At 35.5% G+C, this 21905-nt stretch overlaps 3 protein-coding genes across 4 annotated transcripts in view; 2 read left to right on the top strand and 1 right to left on the bottom strand.

Moving 5' to 3' along the window:
- Positions 1-7809, bottom strand: part of LOC128221227 (dymeclin-like) — a 31665-nt gene extending 23856 nt beyond the window's left edge. For both annotated transcript variants that reach the window (XM_052929744.1, XM_052929743.1), the window contains exons 1-6: positions 7675-7809; positions 5910-6051; positions 5173-5319; positions 4587-4714; positions 2776-2863; positions 2189-2314 (exon numbers count right to left, since the gene is read on the bottom strand). In XM_052929744.1, coding sequence (XP_052785704.1) covers positions 2189-2314; positions 2776-2863; positions 4587-4714; positions 5173-5319; positions 5910-6049 — 629 coding nt within the window. In that variant the 5' untranslated portion in view covers positions 6050-6051; positions 7675-7809. The remainder of the gene's footprint in view (positions 1-2188; positions 2315-2775; positions 2864-4586; positions 4715-5172; positions 5320-5909; positions 6052-7674) is intronic.
- LOC128221230 (uncharacterized) overlaps positions 1-21905 on the top strand; it is a 216947-nt gene that overhangs the window by 55448 nt on the left and 139594 nt on the right. The gene's annotated exons all lie outside the window — the stretch shown is intronic.
- On the top strand, positions 11390-20326 carry LOC128221233 (arrestin domain-containing protein 3-like). The gene is made up of 9 exons (XM_052929761.1): positions 11390-11565; positions 12672-12797; positions 13658-13771; positions 14371-14501; positions 15640-15822; positions 16351-16542; positions 17151-17262; positions 18272-18604; positions 20059-20326. Exons 1-9 carry the CDS (start codon positions 11445-11447, stop codon positions 20103-20105), a joined length of 1359 nt encoding a protein of 452 aa, XP_052785721.1. The 5' UTR covers positions 11390-11444; the 3' UTR covers positions 20106-20326.

Here is a 21905-nt window from a genome sequence, read left to right on the forward strand (position 1 = left end):
GTAATGACACGGACAATCTTTTACCATTCAAGGTCACTGTGACCTTGACCTTTGGCCCGATGACCCCCAAAAACAATAGGGGTCATCTGCTGGTCAGGCCCAACCTCCAAGTCAAGTTTGAGGGCCATGGGTGTAGGCATTGTCGAGTTATCACATGGACAACCTGTTAACATTCAAGGTTACTGTGACCTTGACCTTTGGCCTGATGACCCCCAAAAACAATAGGGTTCATCTACTGGTCAGGCCCAACCTCCAAGTCAAGAATGAGGGCCAAGGGTGCAGGCATTGTCGAGTTATCACTCAGACATCCTTTTACCATTCAAGGTCACTGTGACCTTGACCTTTGGTCCGATGACCCCCAAAAACAATAGGGGTCATCTAATGGTCCGGCCCAACTTCCATATCAAGTTTGATGACCATAGGTCTAGGCATTGTTGAGTTATCACTCGGACAAGCTTTAAAATTATTTTACCATTAAAGATCACTGTGACCTTGACCTTTGACCTGATGAGCCCTAAAATCAATAGGGGTCTTCTACTGGTCAGGCCCAACCTTCATGTCAAGTTTGATGACCATATGTCCAGGAATTGTTGAGTTATCACTCGGACAAGCTTTGGTCTACCGACGGACCGACCGACCGACCGACCGACATACCGACATGCCTGTTATGTGCAAAGCAATATACCTCTCTTCTTCGAAAGGGGGCATAATAATGATAAAAAGTTGGTACCAGTAACATAGGCAAAACATCCATTTCAAAAACAGGTAGGGTAGGTAGGCTTCTATTTTTCCTAAAGTTTATATAGGAACGTTATTATCATATTTTTAGAATGGTGATAAAGAAATATTCTGAATAAAAAAATTACCAACTGACTATAAAAACGGTATGATCTGGGTTCATAGTTAGGGAAGGGTTAATTGAAACCAAATGTTGATGTTTCTTAGGCCTTACTAAAGTTCTGAGCAATCGGTCTATTTATTACACATCTCATGATCGCTAATAGTAGCTGAAATATGTTCATTCATATCATTCAGCACATTGTAGAGATATGAGAGATATCGCTTACACACCCACACAACAGAAGTCGCAATTTTAGATGAACATGTTGAAAAGTATAGGGTCAAATAAATCTGCGTAGTCAATTTCACAGTTTAACGTCAGAGCTGTACAATTCTAAGGACTTCATACAAGAAGGAATCAGAAACATTTTGATGTCCCGATGTACAAAATACTGATTAGGAGATTACCAATTATGAATTACTAATAACGATGTTTTGACCGATGGGACAGTGGCCAAATACTCGCTGACTGACAGATTTACAGGGTGCTAAAATTGATGACGGAGTCAATGTCGCTTTGATGATACAAATGGGCGATGTCTGGGAATTTTAGGCAACCAGTTTGTCCAAGTCGCCCTCTCCAGAGAGCCATGAGCATAACAAACATACCACTATTGTTATACATCATAACAATAAAGATGCAAAAACATTTAAATTGTCTTTTCGTTCCAATAAAAAAGTACAATTTTTTTATCTTTTAGGTTATATGTTCAAATTTTCGACTACTGGACTCGTTTTCTGTAGTTTTTCATACAAATATTGGTCAAGTTAAGTCAATGAAACCAAAATGCCTTGTCAAAATTGTGCAAAATAAAGTAATGTTTCATTGTTAAAAAAACAGTATTTTTTTACAAGGTAATTGTCAAACAGCGGTTACACCATTACCAACTATTGCAAAACTCCGCCCTGCAAACATTCCAAGATAACAACTATTTAAATCTGCTAATAACCATTAACCAGGGGCTGTTGCAGGATTTTATGTTAAAAGGGGGAGTAACCTTTTGACTTGCGCACATTTAACCAATTTCTAACCCATATTGGTGCATTATAGGCTTATTTTATTAGTGTTTTCTCCTGTATTGGAATAAAAAGGTAAACTTGGATGATCCCCCGCTGGATTAGCTAGTGAATGTTTTTAGCCATAGACTAAATTGAATTAAAACATGTAGATATGTTGTCCTGAAGTGTAAAATGAGCAATCATTTGAAAGTTAACTAACAATTACCTTAATTTCCGTAAATAGAGTGGCTCTGATTTTTGTTATCCTTTTTTCTGTGAAAAACATTACAAAGCCAAAGACTTAAAAATAGTTTTTAAACATTTATTGTTTGGTTTTGTATTTAGATACCATTTTCCTTCCATCATGTATTTATAAACTGCGAATTTGCTGGCTGGCATCGGCTGGAACATCTGTACCGAGAGTAGGACCAGAAGTGCATTCAGGGCCTCCAGGTGTAGAGCATATGTAAAGTTACTGGAAGAAGAAAAAGGCATATGTAAAATTCCTGGAATAAGAATACAGCATATGAAAATTCCTGGAATAAGAATACAGCATATGTAAAATTCTTTGAAGAAGAACAGAGGATATGTAACATGACTTGAAGAAGAATAAAGCATACGTAAAATTACTGGAAGAATAGAGAATATGTAAAAATCCTGAAACAATAAAAGAGCACATGTAGAATTCCTGGAATATCAATAGAGCATATGTAAAAGTACTGGAATAAGAAAAGAGCGTATCTAAAATTACTGGAAGAAGAATAAAGCATAATTATGTAAAACTCCTGACATAAGAAAAGAGCATATGTAAATGCATATACTAAACAAGATGTACAAGAAAACACAGAGGCACAAGGTCAAAGCCTAACAGACAGTAAACGACCAAACAGCTCAGACAAACAATACTACTTTAAACTTGTGTTTAACATGACTCACAGGACTGGAACATCAACCAACAACTCTACCAACGCCGTCATCAACTGTTCACCCATTGGTGTAGCGTCATCTACGTCTGCAGTCTGACCTGAAATACATATCAATAACAATTTACATAGGGCCATATTTTGGGGCAAAGTGAACGCAGCACAAAAAAAAATCCCTCACGAAAAACTAACTTGCAATGGTAGAAATTGATGTTAGTCTGAATAAATGGCACATCAGCAACCAATTAACAAGATGTAAATTGGAGCCAAGCTTCACCTTGTCAGTTGTCAGAGGATGTTTGATAGAGGTGGTCAAAGTAGTACATTGGATTATACAACCATGTTTCAATTTTACTTAAGAGTTATTTTATTTTGGAACTAATTTTGTCCTTAGCAATTAATTGTTCAAACTGGTCAGGTTATTCTATTTACAGCATGGGTGAGAATAAATTACTGTAAGATTTTTAGACATACCCTACCTGTTTTTGAAAAGGATGTAACCCTAACCAAACCATTTTTTAGCCTTATAGTTCCTGTGCATTGAACTTCTCCTCAATATGATCTATCTGAGGACATAGTTTAAACTCAACTCCTCAAAAGAATTTGGAGTTATGATCAAGACAAAAAATAAATAATTAAAATGAAAAAAGGGCTAAAACTCAAAAAAATATCCCATTCGTTCGAACAAGCGGTCGTTTGAGAACCGGCGTTCCCTCGAGGTCGGAGCTTGGTCTCGAATTTTTTTCCTTCCATTTCCATATAAAATATAACTACGCTGCATCGAAACCTAATTATGTCGAGGAGTCGAGCAATTTACTCGGTCCCACGTACACAAATCATGCACAAAACCTTATGGCTCCCTCGAGGTAATAATTTCACACTTTTTCCCAAACGTGTGTTCCAAAATTACAAACAATTGCTAGGTATTTAAATTTTCGCAAATTGTTAAAATTGCAATGGAAGTTGAAAGACAATTGGTAAGGTGTAAAAAACCGTTTAACACTGTTAACGAATGACGGATATTAGTTGATATGGGCATTTTAGAAGGTAATTATGAGAAGTTAATGACGAGAAGTTAATTGTGAGAAGTGTAAATTTGTAATAAAAATATGAATAAACACTACCATACCAAACCAACATCGGAATCTCTGAAAAGAATTCCTTCTTGTCACTTTGCTTTGCAATATGGCAGTTTTGTAAAAATAAAACATTCTATTGATTCATTTATTGATATTTCTTTTACATTTTATATTTAGTATACACATTGTATACGACAGCTTTTGAACATATGAGCAATTTCCACAACGCAACACATAATCGGTTTCTTAGTAAACAGACGACTTCAAACTTAAAAAAAAACAGAAATGTATTTTATTACAGACTGGAGAATTGAAAATCGGGTCGTTCAAAACATCGGTTCCCTTGAAGTTTAGGCTCGGTCCCCGGCAACCTCGAGCGATCGCAGTTTTACTGTAAAAATTTCTGTGTGCTGCTTTTTTCCTTAATAGGATATACTTGTATATATATATGAAGTTTGAAGTCAATACCTCAAAGACCTTTGTAGTTATGGGCCGGACAAGGACACGCACGCACACATGCACACATGTACGCACACACACAAAGATACACCCAATGAATAAGTGCTAAAAGTCTGCAAGCCTTGCATTAATCAAATTTGATATTTCTTTACCTTTGATCCTTGGTAGCTCTGCATAAGTAAATCTGTATAAATTAAGAACAGGGATTTACAAACATTACAGATTCCAAACAGGACAATGACTGTATTTATTTTTAACAAATATGTATAATAAAATGTCTGCCAACCTTCCTCCTTTGGTAACTTTGCATCAAACTGCTGTATTAGTAAATCTTCACTCAGATGTTCAACGAGATATTTACACACACTGCGTATAATGAACAGGGCATTGTAGGTCTGCCAGGTGAAGATATTGCTGAAAAATAAGGAAATTTGCATTAAAGGGGCACCATACAGGTAAGGGGCTCATTATGTAGATGCGGAAAAAAAATGGTTTTTTTTATTTTAATGCATTATCATGTTTTACTCATTTGACCATATTAATGATTAAGACAAAAAACATTGACAAAATGGCTTTGGTTTTAAAAGTGAAAATCACATTAACACACAGCTTAACCTAAAAAGAAATATTTTTTTATACCAAAATTGGAAACAAATATTTTATTTTTTGGCCCAAGCTAAAACAATTAAAGCCATCTGTTTAACATAGTTGAATTTCTATAAGGTTAAGGCAATACAATGCATGAAAGACCTTTTACATTTTGTTGACCTATGCCCCATTTAAGTTTTACACTTTCCATAATTCCATCATCTGCCCATCCCATCATTCACCGTACAATTACAACCATATAACATTTTTTAAATTATACATACTCTTCACATTGTGCCGAGGCCTTCAACTCCGTACATCTGACCAGGAACTTTCTCACAAGGGCGCCAAAGTTCCCAGTCTTACAGTTGTTGATGGCAAGATTCTTACAGGTCAATGCTGTGCTTTCTTCTAGCAGCTTAGCATCAGAGCTGAAATAAAAACAAAAAAGTTATAATTAAAGTAACTGTTTTTTTTCATTTGGACAGAAATATTGTCCACAAATTACATGTCACTATACCTAATGTGTTACACAGAAATTTCAAAGGAAAGAATTAAGAGAAGAATTTAAATGTCTTTATTGGTTCATTATTCCTGATAAGCTACAACCTGATAATCAAATATGGTATTATTGTTATAAATGTTTCCAGATGGCATATGTATCAGCTGTCTCCAGACATATGCAGGGAACCATATCTGGAGGGGTCCCACAATGAAATGGGTTAAGATCTTATTCAAACTATTCACCAAGTCCTTAGAATCACTTTACCTACAGTGGTTAACACATTAACACAATCTCAGCACTGGTAATTCAGACCGAGGGGCATTTTTCCATTCCTGGTACATATGATATCATATTTTGTAATGAATATCCTGGGGTACCGAAGATGCATTTTCCTGGCTTGCTTAAAATATGGATATTATATATAGGAACTTGTTAAAATAACCTAGCAAAACGCCAAAAGAGTAAGAGTTTGGGCTTGGTATATATACAAAAGACAAATTTCTATAATGACTTCACCTGTTTATGGGTATAAGGAATGTATATGAGAGTAGCTGATTCCAGAATGGGTCATGTACAGATATCGGCTCGCTGCTGGCAAACCTCATCAGGTAAGGGTTAGTAGCCAGGTCACTGAAACTGCTACTGTTGGCCCCCATGGCTGACATAAAGAAAATTATGATATCACTTACACAGTAAAATATGGAAATATTTTTTAAAACATTTATTAACCACCCAATGAACCAGTGTATGGCACAGTATATGGGCCAGTGGTACGGTGGCTGGGGTTTTAGTTATAGCCATTAATTTTAACCCCAGTAATTATGCCAATGGTAACAACTCGGCCATCTCCAACAAACTTCGTAAATACATACAATCTGAACTCAGAGTCGTTACAATTGTAACAATTGTGCCTGTTACGTACATAAATTGTTATGTTTTGACAGTATGAAATGAAAAAAACACATCAAACTCATAATTATTTGTTGGATATTTTTTTTGTGTGTAAGGAACTAATATATGATAACATCTCGTAATATTTTTTGTTTTTATGATATTTTATTGAAGCAATATGCTTTAACCCGGAATCCTGATTGGAAAAACTACCCACTTTTGTTACAAAACAATTTTTACGTGAAGGATTTGCTATATCAAAAATCTTAAAAACATCTGACAACGTACTGGTTGAGAAGCAGTTTCCAACGGAAAGCAGTTTCCGACAAATCGCCTTTTCGCCTACTTTCTTTAGATCTTCATAAAAAATGTACTGAAATTCAACTATATCGTAACTAGGCTATCAAAAGTTGAATTTTTTTCCGAGACACGTAAGTAACTTTTATTATTATTTAATGTTTAATGTTTATTTTTCATTTTGTACACAAACTTGCACGTGGGGCATCGGCACGCGCAGCGTATTGCGCACGCGTGTGAACCTAATTTGCATATCTATGAATAGCTACAAGGTTTTTCCTAAATTGACTTATACAAACGATGATCATTGTGTACATATTTGTGAACACTGAGGTCATGCTTATTTCGCACCCACATTCATTTAAATGTATACAAACACAAGTTTCTATCAGAAATGAATCAAAATATCATTGATATTCAGTGTCTGCCTAATTTCGAGTGTGAATGGACTGTCATAAATTTTAGGGTTTAAATTTTTCGTAAATGCTGAAAAATTAAATAATATTTATCTTATTACAGTCTTATATTTAGTATATTAAATAAACAGATAATAAAAACACACAATAGGCACCTTAAATCTGCCCCGCATTCAATTTGTCGGAAGCTGCTTCTCATCACAAACTAATCAGAACAGTGTAAGTACCCTCTTTGCGCCCCTATTAGATACACTATATGTGACGTCACACATGTGAAAAATATATCGACAATAGCAGCTTGAGCTGTAGTTATCTAAAATGTGAACACTTTTAATAGGTACTTAAACACGTATATATAATTCAATAAAAACGTATAAAAACTGTCGGAAACTGCTTCTCAACCAGTACAATAATTTGGACTACCCCTGAAAACTGCTAAATTATTGACAATATTTACGTTCAAGCCCCTTCTACTTTCAATTCTGACAGCTATATCAGGTTATAAATTGAATCAATCTCTCAAACTGCTAAAGGCAACAATACTGTTTGCCAACACCTGAATTGTATACAGTGTAAACACTAAAAAAGTATCAACTATAAAAAATAAAATCAATGACAACTGATATTTTGAATTCGTTATTCTGTCACACACTACAAATAGATGACTTCATGTTTACCAAATCTTTTTGAAGTTGAGTTAGAATAAAATCATCCAAAATAAACTGGATAGTCCGTCGGTTCTTTCAAAATAACAGAAATGTCAATTTTGACAGCAAAACACGTCGCATATTATATTGAAGAGTTACTTCCGGAATTATGCATTTTAGAGTTAATTCCCCTGGTTGCGATAAAAACCGTATCCTACCGTACCATGATACTGTCGGGCATGCAGATTATATTTTGAAATCCGTGGATGGTATACTTGTATTAGACGTCAACCTATACGACTCTTCCTTTAATTTAGTTCCAAACTATTAATTATAGTTTAACTATTAAACTAATATTCTGTAACGATATAATCATGTTCAACCATTCGGAACACAAACATTCAGTTAAAGGCCTAGTTTAAGCCTTCTATAAGTGACCCCCCCCCCCCCCCAATCTGTGTACAGGATATAACCTCTGTGTATTGATCTTAATCTACTTGCCTTGATCCCTCTTATCAGATCTCCGATCTGAGTATCCTGCTGTGCAGTATTGGACGTTTTATTATAGAAATGAACCCTAAATGGCCCTGAGCCAATTAACGAATACACAGGAAATTGGCCCCTACTGTTACATTAGTGTAATTAGCAGGAGATGCACAGGGGACTATCATGCCATATATTTCTTAAACTAGGCCTTTAAGTAAAAGGGACTGGCACCAAAAATGAGTTTTCCCGAAATTGCCTGCATCTGAAAACATATAGTATAATTATTTTTAATATTTCATACCGAAATTGCAGAACAAAGTAAAATAAAAGTTAAAAAGAAAACCTGGTTGAAGTGCGGAGCGAACCCACGTCGGTACAGACGAGAAAAAGTTAAATATCTGACACCATATCAACTCCACAAGGGCTCATAGTAAGCAGATGGATACTTAACCTTTATTGAAAACATTGGTAGCATCATGTTATAATGTCATTCAACCAATCACGATACAGCCTTTTGCTGAATCGCGTTACTTACGCTTTTTAAAATCGTGGATCTCAAAGATAATATTTGAGCATAATTTATTATATCAAAATTTGTTAAAGGGTTCTTCTAGCCGTCAGTATATTAGTTTAAGCACTCATAATCGTTTACCACACTTAGTTTCGTAAAAAGAAAATCCGTAAAAACATGAAATTGTTCCTTTTAACTAAACTGTTGTCTGTAAAAAATGCATGTTTGAATACCCCTTTTAGACTTTTATTTTTATAACTGAACTACGGGCGTACTGGATTATGCCTAGGCAAGGTCCTGATACAGCTTTGCCAGATCATTGTTTTACATTATAATAAAAAATATATTGAAATATACAGTAAAAAAGAAAGCTATACACTCCTGAAATAATTAACACGCTATTCGGACATAAATTTCAGAAACCTAGCTGAAACATGTTTTAAGTTGTCTCCACGTGGTGTTTCCCGCGCTCTAACTAGGAATTTTTGTCCTATCATCGCCAACCTCGGCATAGATCATCCTCGGCACCCCAGCGTATCATAACCAGTCATATCGCCCCAGTGACATGAGGTTATGGCCAAGGAATTGCTTAAAGGTGCACTCTTACTCCCAAATAAATCAGTACCACGATTAATACAATTATTTTCATTGAATAAATATCGAAAACAGGATATCGTGTTAGATTTGAAAGAAAGGTGCAGAAAACACGGTATTTCTACCATATGAGACGATTGTTGATCACTGTAAATATTTTAGGACACACCAGTCATTTAATATCTGTGCGTTTTCAGCTAATAAATAAACGGGTACAATCTTGCTATCAGTAAAACAATCCATACATGCATTTTTTAGTAAGTAGTTAAAGGTTTGACACTCAAAACTATTTATTATTTGTTATATATTTTATGTATTGATTTAAAATGTGAGTATCTCTTTAAAAACTTAAAGGCCTAGATTAATCCTTCTATAAGTGACCCCTCCCCCCCATACACACACCCCATCCCAAACAGTGTATAGTAAACAACCACTGTGTATTGATCTTAATCTTAATTCATACTCATACGCACACGATCTTGAATCTAATCAATAACTGAACTATCAGCATACACGCAACTGTTAGCCAGAGGCGGGCTTATCATACAAAGAGGCGGGTTTATCAATACTGGGCTCTGAGTGGCCACTACATTCCTCCTTTACACGGATTTGATTTTACTTATATGAAAAAGATTAATAAATCATATAGACATATTTTCATGAATTATTCATAAAACATTGTATTATTTCTTTTTAACATAAACTATCATTTGCTTAAATATCATTGCAATAATCAAATCACTTGCAACCATGTATTAAAATAAACAAGATTATTGTCTGTCTATAAATTAACCTCTGACCCTTTTTCCTCACAACTTTAGAAAATGTCAGATAATAAAACTGTCTAATAGAAATGACCTAAATGGCCCTGAGCTAATAATAAAATACACAGGAAATTGGCCCCTTATGCGACTACATTGCAATTAGCAGGAGATGTACCGCAGGGAATGATCATGCCAAACAGTCCTTAAACCAGGCCTTTAAAGGACCGATTGTTCGAAAATGGGTGAAAGTTAACAACTTGATGAACGACATCGTTGTTAACTTTTTAACGTGATTTTTTTGGTGGCGTGCTCATATATTTGAATATACTGCACCAGTCAATTGTAACCACGCCCCAATCCCCGCCCTCCCCCCCCCCCCCCCCAGGTTCCGGGGGTATATCGGGGATAGCCGGGGAAATGTGCCGGGGTTTTACCTTCCAGCAAACACCCGGGTTCCGGGTGAATGTGGTGGCGTTGTCTTTGACCAAAAATAGCGGGGAATGGGCCTTATCTATGGTACCTGGTGTGCGGGGGCATTTGGCGGAGATCTTACCAGCAGTTCGTCCCCGCAGGGCGGAGATCTTACCCGGGCCTGGCTTGGCCGAAAGTCAAAGTCCCCGCTATTCCCCGGACCTGGAGGCCGTGGTTAAAATTGACTGGTGCATAAGCAGTTTAGTTGAAACAGTTGCCTCAAATCTTGTTAGGACTATCACAGATCACAATTGTATCTAGTAAAAATACAAAAATAGAAAATTCATAATCTCGACAGGTGTGTATTTTGATAGTTTGTTTGTAACTCTTAAAATCATTGTTTTAAGGTACTCTGTTGGAAGTATATATATTTTACAACATGTATCAGAAGAAAATTCTCCGTTTAAAATAGACCAGATCAAAATAGGATATTGATCTGTTGTGGGTCGCCAAAATAATGCCGTGCATTGTTTGAATTGTCATTTATTAATTTGATGGTAATCTCCAATTGATTAGATATTGATCAGAAACCCAAAATACATGTACCATGGTATTGTTTAGGTTTAGAATGGCATATCTATGTAAACTGTAGTCTGTGAAATGGTTTGTTATAAATGAATTTGTATCTAATTAACGTATTAATAGTTTTTTCAATGATATTTTCTGTTGAATATATACAAGAAAAGTGTATTTGGAGTAAATATATTTCTCTACATGCATGTAGAGATTGAAAAGAAAAGTCTGAGTGTAATACTGTATGTCTAACACTGTTACGTGTGATTTTGACCTCACTAAAGACGTCAATAAAGATATGAATGGATGCGGTCTAGTTTGATTAAACCCACCAAAACTCGTGTTTCGGACTCAATTTTGGAGATTTTGAGATAAGTTCGCAGCTTCTAAAAGGCACAAGTTTGGTTCGAAAATTACCCATACTCCGGAACGGGCATCTTGCCTCGTCTGGGAATATACAAATGGCGTCACTAGAAAGGCTTGAAGTCTATCTGGATGGAAGCCCCGACCATGTGTTTACCACGGGCGAAACTGTGCACGGGCGAATCATGATGGTTGTGGGTCGAAGCTTGAAAATTCAAAGTAAGTTTCATTGTTTATGAGTACATGAGAAGTCGAAAAAACACAAATTCGTATCATTAAGAATTCGCACCGGATAACGAGAAGTCGTCTAATGTGAATGATTTTGCTAAAGCTGCACTCTCACAGATACACGTTTTGACAAAAAAAAATATTTTTCGTCTTGGAACGAGCCATTTTTTTCGAAAATCCATGGAAGGCAGTTATATAAGACTGCTGAAAAAATTAGAACGCATATTTTTATATACAAGTTCAAAAATTTATGTTTTATGCCTACATTTTGTATTTCTAAAACCGTGAGTAACGGTTAAAGCCATAAAACATTAACTTTCGAACGGATATATGAAAATCTACGATCTGATCTTTTGTCAGTAATATTATATCATTGGTTTGCAGATATGTACGCAAAAATGTGCTCATTCTAAGACAAACAAAGAGTTTTAAAAATGGTAAATCTGTGAGAGTGCAGCTTTAAGATGAAAAGTGCGATCTACATTTGCGTATTGTCAAAGGCACCGTGTAACGTATTCGGACGTACAGTGAAGTGTTTTACAGTCACTGTACATGTACTAAACTTCTTAAACCATACATCACATATAGTTCCCCTTATCACCGACATTTCTACGTAGCACATACTTGTATATGAAACGACTATGACATCGTAGTGGTACGACTCGGTGTTGTTATGAACAACTCCTATGTAATCCATTTAACACTCACCTTTTTGTATTAGTATGACTTTGACTTTGCCGTATCGTTAGTGGGAAAACGGGTTTTTTTCTTTTGTTGTTGGTTTTTGTTTGTTTGTATATTGTTGTACTTTTATTTTATTTTTATTTTTTTATTTTGGGGGGAATAGGGCTGTCCCACCGTCTAATACCGACTATCAAGTTTGTAATTTCAAAGGCAATCCAACGTAGTAATGTGTGAAGGAGCTGGATGTCCGTAAATAAATAGCGGCATTGCTAGAACTAGACTATTCAGTTATATTGATAGTAGAGTTATAGCAAAAAAAAGGAACACCGTAAAACGAGATTTTAAAAAAAATGAGAAATCAAAGCACTCAAGGTGCTGAACGACGGTACCCCGTATTTTGGATGATATTTCAGGACTCGAGGTGCGTGTTCGCGGTCGGTGTCTGGCGGAGTGGCAGGAAGCATCGGAAGATGGTGAAGAAAGACAACTGTATGAAAAGGAGGAGTACATCCGGAATTCTATAACTGTTCTTGGCAAAGGTGAGTACGTTTTGTTATAAATGTACAATAAAATAACACCTGTACTACGTTAATATTTGTTTTGCACCCAGGAACAATTGTACATAACTACAGTAGCTCAACAAAGCAGGCCTCTTAATTCTTATCCTTTGTTAGCATTTTCCTATGATTTATTAATTATAATAAAATACGACAGAAACAAAAAGACAAATAAAGAATGGATGATGACCGTCAATTATTTTTTTCATTATTTGAAGAGTATTAGATGGCTGATAATATATTAAAGTGACACTCTTATTTAAAATCAATACATACACAATAAGTCATGCATAACATACATAATTTTTGACTGATAAACATATAACTACTTACTAAATGATGCATTTATCCAACATATAAATTACTGGTAACAAGATTGTAACCGTGTATTTAATAGCAGAAAGCGCAAACACATAAAAATGATTGGTGAATGCTAAAAGATTTACTGCGGTCTACTATAGTCTCATAGCTAGAACAACCGTGTTTTATGTTCATTTCTTTCAAATTAAACTCGGTATCCTTCATAAGAATCATTGTTTTCGAAAAATGTTCGTCCCTTTTGCAATATTAAAACAATATTATTAAGTGTGGTAAATCTTTTTTGGGAGTAAGAGTGCATCTTTAAAGAAATGACTCAAATAAAACTATACTTAAGGTATATTTAGTACACTCTTTATTACAACAAATTTCGGATGTATTTTTGATAACATTTTTAAACTTTGAACATGATACCAAATTATATTGGGATTCCAAATGTACATATTCCAGTGTCACATAGCTTACAAATGTCATTGATTGTATATTTTATTGCTTTTATAGCCTTGTACCTTTACATTTTCAAGTCGCGAGCACGGACGGACGAACGGACACCCCGCATGTTGAGTTTGTGGACTCGGGAACGCACGTGTATTCATTTCAGTTCCAACTACCCGAAGATGTTCCGTCCTCTTTCGAAGGTTGGTATATTTTGAAACGTTGAGTGGAATGCAATCCCATCTAAAACATATTGTGACTATCGCTTCCTTTCAATACGCTGTGTAATGCCTTTAGCTCAACGTAGTGGCGTGACGTCGTGAAGCGAGTATTGGGAATTTAATTTTAATGACATTGAGTGGATTGACGCCATGAAAACTATAGGGACAAGTCAAGCTGACAAAACAATGTATTGATCTTAAGTTATGGCAGAATGATTTGTATGAAATGTATAACCCGCTGTCTTTCCTTATGTCTAGATAATGTATTGTGTTTTCAACACTATTATTCCAAATCCTCACGTAGATTTGCACATGTACACTAGGTGTCCATATGTTTGTTTAAATCACGGACAATTAACATGTTTGAATACAATAATGTACTAAAGAGGTGTCTTATCAATTTATCTTCTTTTTTAAAGTTGTAGAATATTTTGATTTTTAACATTCAACAATAAGTTTTTTGCCACTTCCAAGCTATATCGACAGCATCCACTTGTATTAAAGTTGGATAAGTTATGCACAAGTTATCTTGTATAATTTAACCAAACCAAACCGAACTAGTATTATACATTTGTCTGCAGGTGTCCATGGCTATGTTCGGTACTGGGTAAAGGCGAAGTTGTATGGTGTCTGGGGGCTTCTTGATCAGTCAGGCAGGGTGGAATTCAACGTAGAGAAGCCCTTAGATCTCAACACCATCCCGGGGGCTATGGTTGGTATAATCTTTAGCTAGTTTGTTTTCATTGACAATAAAAACGAGGTTCATGCATCGTCACAACCATACTAAAGCCATACAAAATTAATTATTTGTTCCACATATTTTTGCCAAACAAATGGGACGGGCGAGCGAAAAAAAATAAATACAATTTTGTCATTTCTTTTAAACTAATGCGAGCGTCACATTAAGGCGGGGGGAGGGAGTTAACTTCATTTCGTCTTCGTTGTCGTTCAAAATCATATGGCCAATTGCTATTTACATTTGAAATAATCATTATAAAATTGATTTTTTATGCAACAATTACCACCCAGCTAATTGCTTCGGGTTGTCTCCTTAGCAATCTCATTAAAATCAGATCCCCAATACACGCTTCACGACGTTACGCTATGTACGTACATAACGTAATGAAATGAAGTGAACGTCACGATATGATTTTAATGAGATTGTCTCCTTAGTGTTATTATAACACCAGGCCCCAATTTCTTGAAACTTCTTATCAAAATTCAATTTAAGGCTAATTGAAATAAGCTACTTAAGCCTGTTAAGCTTAAGACGTTTCGAGAAATTGGGGCCTGAGGAGTACTTGAGCCAAACTGATACGACTTGCTTAGTTTTCTCTGTATTGTTGTTACACATTATTCATTATGCGCATTGTAATTGTGAATATATGTTTTAAGTGTCATTACCATTTCTCTAACTGGTTTCAAATTATGACCGACATTAAAGGTTTTGAACTACGGTGATACGACGGCTACTGACCTCGGTCGACTTATTACAACCTTAAACTCACCAAAAAATGAAAATATAACAGATATGTACGACATGTAGATATGAATACTGTCCAGAACGTGTGAATTGATTATTATAATAATCTGGGACGGTATTTTAACAACTCAAGTCATTTCTTAACTTTAATTTACTGAAATTTTCATAGTCGATTTAAAGAGGCCTATCAGTGTTTTTTAACATAAAAATATGTTATTGTTTTTTAATCAAGTCAATGAAAAGAAACTATTTCAAATATTTTTAAGTTATTATATAATATGATATATGCGATGATTGATTTAAGTTAGACCCCCCCCCCCATCACCAACTGTTAATTTTCTATGAATGGCGGCCCTGATTTTTTCAGGATCCTGCTGAGGACGAAGACTCGTGTGTAATATGCGGGTGCTGTATGAACCAGGGGTCGGTGACTGCTTCTCTACGTATTAATAAGCGAGGATTTGTTCCGGGAGAGTCGATTGTTTGTGACGCGTCTGTGTTGAATGGATCCGAGACAAGTATTCGAGCCACAAAAATTAAGTTTTATAAGGTTCGCATTAAGTTTGAGATGCAATAAGTAATGTATTAAATTTCCTCATCAGTTGTCTGCGTCCGTGGTGAATGGATCCGTGACAAGTATTCGAGCCACAAAATTGTTTTATAAGGTTCGTATTTAGATCAAGATCCAATACATAGTGTACATTGTTTTGAATTTCCATATCAATTGTCCGTGCCAAATATCAACGATTTATTATACGTATTTGTAGTACAGTCGAACCTCGCTGGCTCGAACTCCTATGGACCGGCGTAAATACCTCGAGCCTCGGAAAATTCGAGCCTAGCGGGAACGCTTACCTTCAGTATAAAGAAAACTGTCCTTAACATCCAGTTCGAGCCCATGATGAATTCGAGGGGTTCGACTTAAGTGTCGTATATCATGCATTTAACCATGTGCCTCTAAACAGGGTCAAATGTTGGATACTTGGCTTTTCTCTTTAGTCTTCGTTGTGTTAATTTGTTTAGAAAATAAAGGTATATGAAACGGATACCTTGCATTTAAATTCATTCATTTTTGCAGATAATAACTTACGGGGATTCACCTCTTGAGTCGGTTACGCGTGAGAAAACGACAATTTGCGAAGTGATTCGTGGAAAACTAAAACCAGGTCACGAGGAATCGTTCGTCAGCGAGTATCTGTTACTACCTCCGTCACTTCCGATGACGTCACTTCCGGGGTGCTCGTTGATTGATGTCGATTACGTAATAGAGGTCATATGATTTTGAAAATGTTTCCACACAAACTTCAACCACGATGCATGTTTTTATTAATTTTTAAAATAACTAAAACATAATCATATTGTAAAATGAAAGAATAATTAATTTTAGATTTTTAAAAAAAAAATGGCGTTTCATAGACAAATATTCTTCACGTGGTAAATTACATCAGCATTATAAATCAGTGTTCTTGATATACATGTACTAGTTTGTTTTAAAAATGTGTATCCCTAGATAAACCGCTTGTAAGCAATACATGTATACAAGTATATGTGCACAAAGTAATTCATTGGACTCTCAGGGTTTTGCTCTGGACCCATGGCTGTGAAATAGGAGAGTCCCGAGGGAAGCACTCAAGCAGATTTGAAAATGAATAACTTCTGAAAGAACATGTATTATTGTATGTTAAAAACAGTTTTGCGATAGTGATAGGAGGATCAGTGATTATATAGCATGAATGTACATGTACATGGCATGTGAAAAAAGATGAGTAATACTACGCTTGAATTAGGTAGTACATGTATTTTGTTTTCAGCTAAACAAAAATATAAATGCGTAAATGTTTGTGTGTTTTTATTTATTATTTTGTTGTTGTTTTTCAGCTTAAAGTTGTGGCGTCACAATCCAAGATGAGCATATGCTTGCCTCTTTTGATTATTGTCGGCAGCATCTCTACAGACGAAAACCTGTTAAATGATAAGAGCGAGGGCTTTGGTATGCCATTATTTGGAATAACGTTGTTTGAACGTACAAAACATTTCAATTTGAAGTCCAATATCCGTCTGCTCCACACTTTCAATGCTACATACTCACCGCACTAACTGCGCTTTGATTTTCGCAATTATAAGTGCGTCTGACACTTGTTTTTGTTGGTAATGAACTACTTTTGGTTTTGTGTTGGTTTCATGAACTGTGTATTTGTTGTGACAGTTTCATATTATAGTTTATGAAAACCAATTTTACCGTTTGTGTTACGAAAGCCGAAACTAGTTTTGTAACTATCGAAACCCTCTCCGGAAGCGGTTTCGTCGGTTCGTTCCATCCGAAAACTAGCTCACTTTGAAAAAATAACATGGCTGACAGTGGTCCAATATGTGTGTTGAAACATTATTTTGTTAAAACAGGCAAACGACCATTTGCGGTATCAATGTTTTGAAGAAATTTGAAAATAATGGCCCCATGCAGAAGCTCCATCTGGCCACCATGTTGTTAAAGCTATATACACATTACCATGCATTTGATACTTCGAGAAAAACTTTCGAAACAGGTTTCCAAACCGCCGAATCCGTTGAAACCAAAACTGAAACTAGTTTGGTATAAAAAACACCCTTTGATTGCTTAGTTCACAGGGTACGGCTGCCAGTCTTTTATATTCCTTTTTCGCATTATAACTTTAAGCATCTAGGTAGCTTGAAGCTAATGGGTTTAAATCTGTGAAAATTACAAAAACAACATATAAAGATCTAATATTAATAATATTATGATTATATGTAAGTATGTTATAATGGTGATGCTATAATACAAATATTATATATATAATTATATATACAATATTTAAATGATGTGTGTGTCCTCCATGCTGTACGTGTTATGTAGATATTGGCGCCTTAAAACATGTGCTTTCGTTGTGACAGATTATCTCCAAGCAGTTTACAAATGTATATTGTTCATTCAACCATAACCATTCCTGGTAATTAAGTGATAATATGTTTTCAAATTACAGAGGCTATCACGATGCAACCGTTATCAACCAATCACTTTAAGACAGAGGAAGCGTCATCAGATGATCGACCTATTTCCAGTATTGCTCCAATGGCGACAGAGCTTGACGAACTATATCCACCAATCAGAAGTCAGCTTTCATATATAAACGAGGAATCCCCAGAAGATGAAAATGGGACACCATCGGACCAGGAAAATGAATTAACTGTGTTTTCGCCATTGAATGAAGATATAGAAGCTGGCGCAACTTTAGGAATTTCTATTTTTCAAAGGGAGAAAACACTTGAAGAGATATATATCATGAAAAGGCGTCCACGGGTTTTGAAAATAATGGGTAAATCATTTATTATTTTATTTCAACAAAATAAGTTTAACCTGATAATAGTTTTGCATCTTATTCGAAACGTGTTGGTAATCTGTATAGTTCCTGTGGCATTTTGTAAAGAGAGATTGCATGACGGAAATTAAAAATGTAAATGTCTATGGAATTTTGTTGTTTAAAATCTTGTTTCAGTATTCTTGCATTCCTTTGATTTTTTTTTCAATGCTTATCAAAGCCGTTTTCACATATCCCTATTCCCTTTGCATAATACGGTATCATTTGGAGCTCCTCTGCCATTTTTATCGAAAACAACCTCGAATGTATTTGGACGGTTTATATACTCGAAAAGTGGTACGTTAAGACCGCTGCAAGTAGATCGCGTAGTAATTTTATTTAGCAGTTAAACTTTATGACTTAACTCTTGGGAATATTATTTATAGTTGCAATACTAAACTTCACTGGTAATCAATTTAAACTAAGATAAATAAATACAACTCTAAAACACTACATTTAATTAATGATATAATTCAAAAAATACGAACTACTTCTACTGATGTACCGGCCAACATCCGAGGTTGTTTTCGATAGAAATGGCCGAGGAGTTCCGAATAAATACGGTATCCGCCAGGGCCCCGTTTCAATGAAGGTCGTTAGGCTTAAAATTGTAACTTTCTAGGAGTACCTTCGTTTGTGGCGTAAGCTGCATATCAATAAAAAATATCATAAGGGCATGTGTCACATATATTTTGCTCGAATCTTTACGGTTTAAACAGAGCACTCTTTATGTAGTGTAATTGCTACGACTAAGATATCTTAATTAAAACAGTTACCTGCTCCTTACTGTCTCAACGTTACATTCTCACAACACTTACAGCGCTTTGATTTGTTCGCAACCCTTAAATTGTGCTTCGCCTTTAGGTACTTTTATTTTATTTTTTTTACTTTTTGTAGAAAAAAGTTGCATTGTCGATCAAACTATTTGTAAAATATTACAACCGTTTGACTTCATCATTGTTCACGTATTTAACGTAAACTAGTAGTTTGTTTATCAATGTATGTACATGTAGTTTGTTTATCAATGTATGTACTGAAATTGTGTTTTATCCGAGTTATCCATTGATTCAATCATGTTGTTACTTAAATATTACTTTCATGGTAATTTAATCTATAAGACATAAGTATTATTATATGATCACCACCAACGATTCAAGAATAGCTTACTGAAGATACTTATTCTACTGCAGCAGCCAAGTGTATAAAACCGGTTAAGTTTTTAGTTTGGTCAAAGTTATCCAAAATGTTTATTGATTTGTCAATATTTATCCAATAATAACTATTAACCAATCAAATCGTTCTAATGAGTCAATTAGCCAAAGGATAACCTGTGGACAACTTAAAATGTTTTTATACAATAAGCTGCTGGTTTTCATGTAACTTGTCAATGGTTTCTTCAATTGTCTTTTCAGCAGCCGTAAATGAAGGGACTACATTTGATGACGAAAACAGTCTGTGATGTGCAAGGTCCACTCTTGATATGTATATAAACCGGTCGATATGACCAAAAATAGAAAATATAGAGGCTAGGAGTTCGTAATTGTACTTTTTGTAATTCTAATAATTTAGAAGATGAATATCATTTGACAAACTGAGATGAGCTCAGTGTAAGTGACTCTTTGCGGTACCAGAATATCACGTCAGAGTGGGTTCTACCTTGGGAGTCATGAGGGTCCAACGTAATATATTTTTGCGGAAATTTAAATGAGGAAGATTTTCGAAGCGGAGCTTAATAAGATTCTTTAAGTATTTCGGTGTGTTCGAAGGATATTTGGACCTGGTAAGTAAGTATATATCACTTTTATCGCAATATACAGTAAGTAATAATAAATATAAAGAATACGCTTTCTTTGAGGCCAGACGTGTAAGCTCCTCTCGATTTTTAACCTGTGTTTCTTGAGGCGTTAACAAAAAGGTTATCGAATATATAAGCTTAAAGAGTGTTTGTTTACAAAGTGAAACTAGAAAATTGCCTTACTTCAAACCTTGTAGTCAAAATGTGGCTTACCAGGTCAAAATATCAATTGAACACATCAAAATACTCAAAGAATTCGCCATTTTGTTTCGCATCGAACATGTCCCTCACTTGAAATTCCGCAAAAACAAATTACGTTGGATCCCCTGGAAGTGCGTCCCCTTACTCTGGTTCGGGACAAACTATATGTTCGTTTACGTAATACGGATGTTAAAAAGTGGATGTTGATTTGTGCAACCATTTTGACATTAAAAGTGCATTTGGACAATTTGAGTGTAAGGGATAGTGTAAAACAATGATGACAATGTTTGATATTTGCGATATGCTTTGAACGATACATTCTTCCGTGAAGGAAATGTTTGATGAACAGTTAATTCAAACTTTAACAGCAAACATTTTTGCAGCATTTGCACACTGACACACTGACACTGGCATCGTCTCGGAAGTGGCATTAGCACATTTTTACAATCATCTCCAAAATAAATATTTGCCAATGTCTGATACAATGTATCTGTGAATTCAATTATTTTGGAAGAAGACACCAAACCTGGGACCAATAACAAATCTACTCCCAGACCAAACATTACAGCCATATTAACTTTGCGTCTGTGTGCTTGAGTGGAGGGATATATGCAGACTTATGATCGAGATTTTTGTCCTACCAAAATTCACGAATTTGAAATAAAAACAGAAGGGGGTAGGGAGTGAACGGGTTAATATGCTGTCCGTGATCGACCTGTGTAATCCCAAATTGGTCCTAGCTACGTGCCTGACAATGCATGTGTGGTCAACATCACTGTTTTCGAAGAGAACCAACCTCTTATGGATATCTGAATACTGTTCAAGTTTCATCGAGACACAATCAAAAGACTGTATCATGTTCGCAAGCATTTTTTACACAACAGCATTTTTTATACTATCAAGGCCCATAATCTAATCATTTCAAGGCCCATAATCTAGGCATGCATGGGCAGATCTAGCTGGTTTCCGAAAGGAACTGAGCTCTAATGGATATCCAAATACTGTACAAGTTTCATCAAAACTGAAGACTGTATCGGGTAAACAAGCAATTGTTGACACAATAGCATTTTTTATACTATCAAGGCCCATAATCTAATCAATTTAAGGCCAATTATCTAGGCATGCATGACCCTTTTGGCTGGTTTTCGAAAGGAACCAAGCTCTAATGGATATGTAGATACTGTACAAGTTTCATCGAGATACAATCAAAACTGAAGGCTGTACCGTGTTAACAAGGAATTGTTTACAGACGCACGGACGCAC

This window comes from Mya arenaria, chromosome 16 (assembly GCF_026914265.1).
Source record: "Mya arenaria isolate MELC-2E11 chromosome 16, ASM2691426v1".
NCBI lineage: Eukaryota > Metazoa > Mollusca > Bivalvia > Myida > Myidae > Mya > Mya arenaria.

Coding starts and splice junctions, on each gene's coding strand:
- LOC128221233 (XM_052929761.1), top strand. CDS start 11,445: ATGGCGTCACTAGAAAGGCTTGAAGTCTATCTGGATGGAAGCCCCGAC. Junction 14,502..15,639: donor ACACCATCCCGGGGGCTATG/GTTGGTATAATC, acceptor TGATTTTTTCAG/GATCCTGCTGAGGACGAAGA. Junction 16,543..17,150: donor ATGTCGATTACGTAATAGAG/GTCATATGATTT, acceptor GTTGTTTTTCAG/CTTAAAGTTGTGGCGTCACA.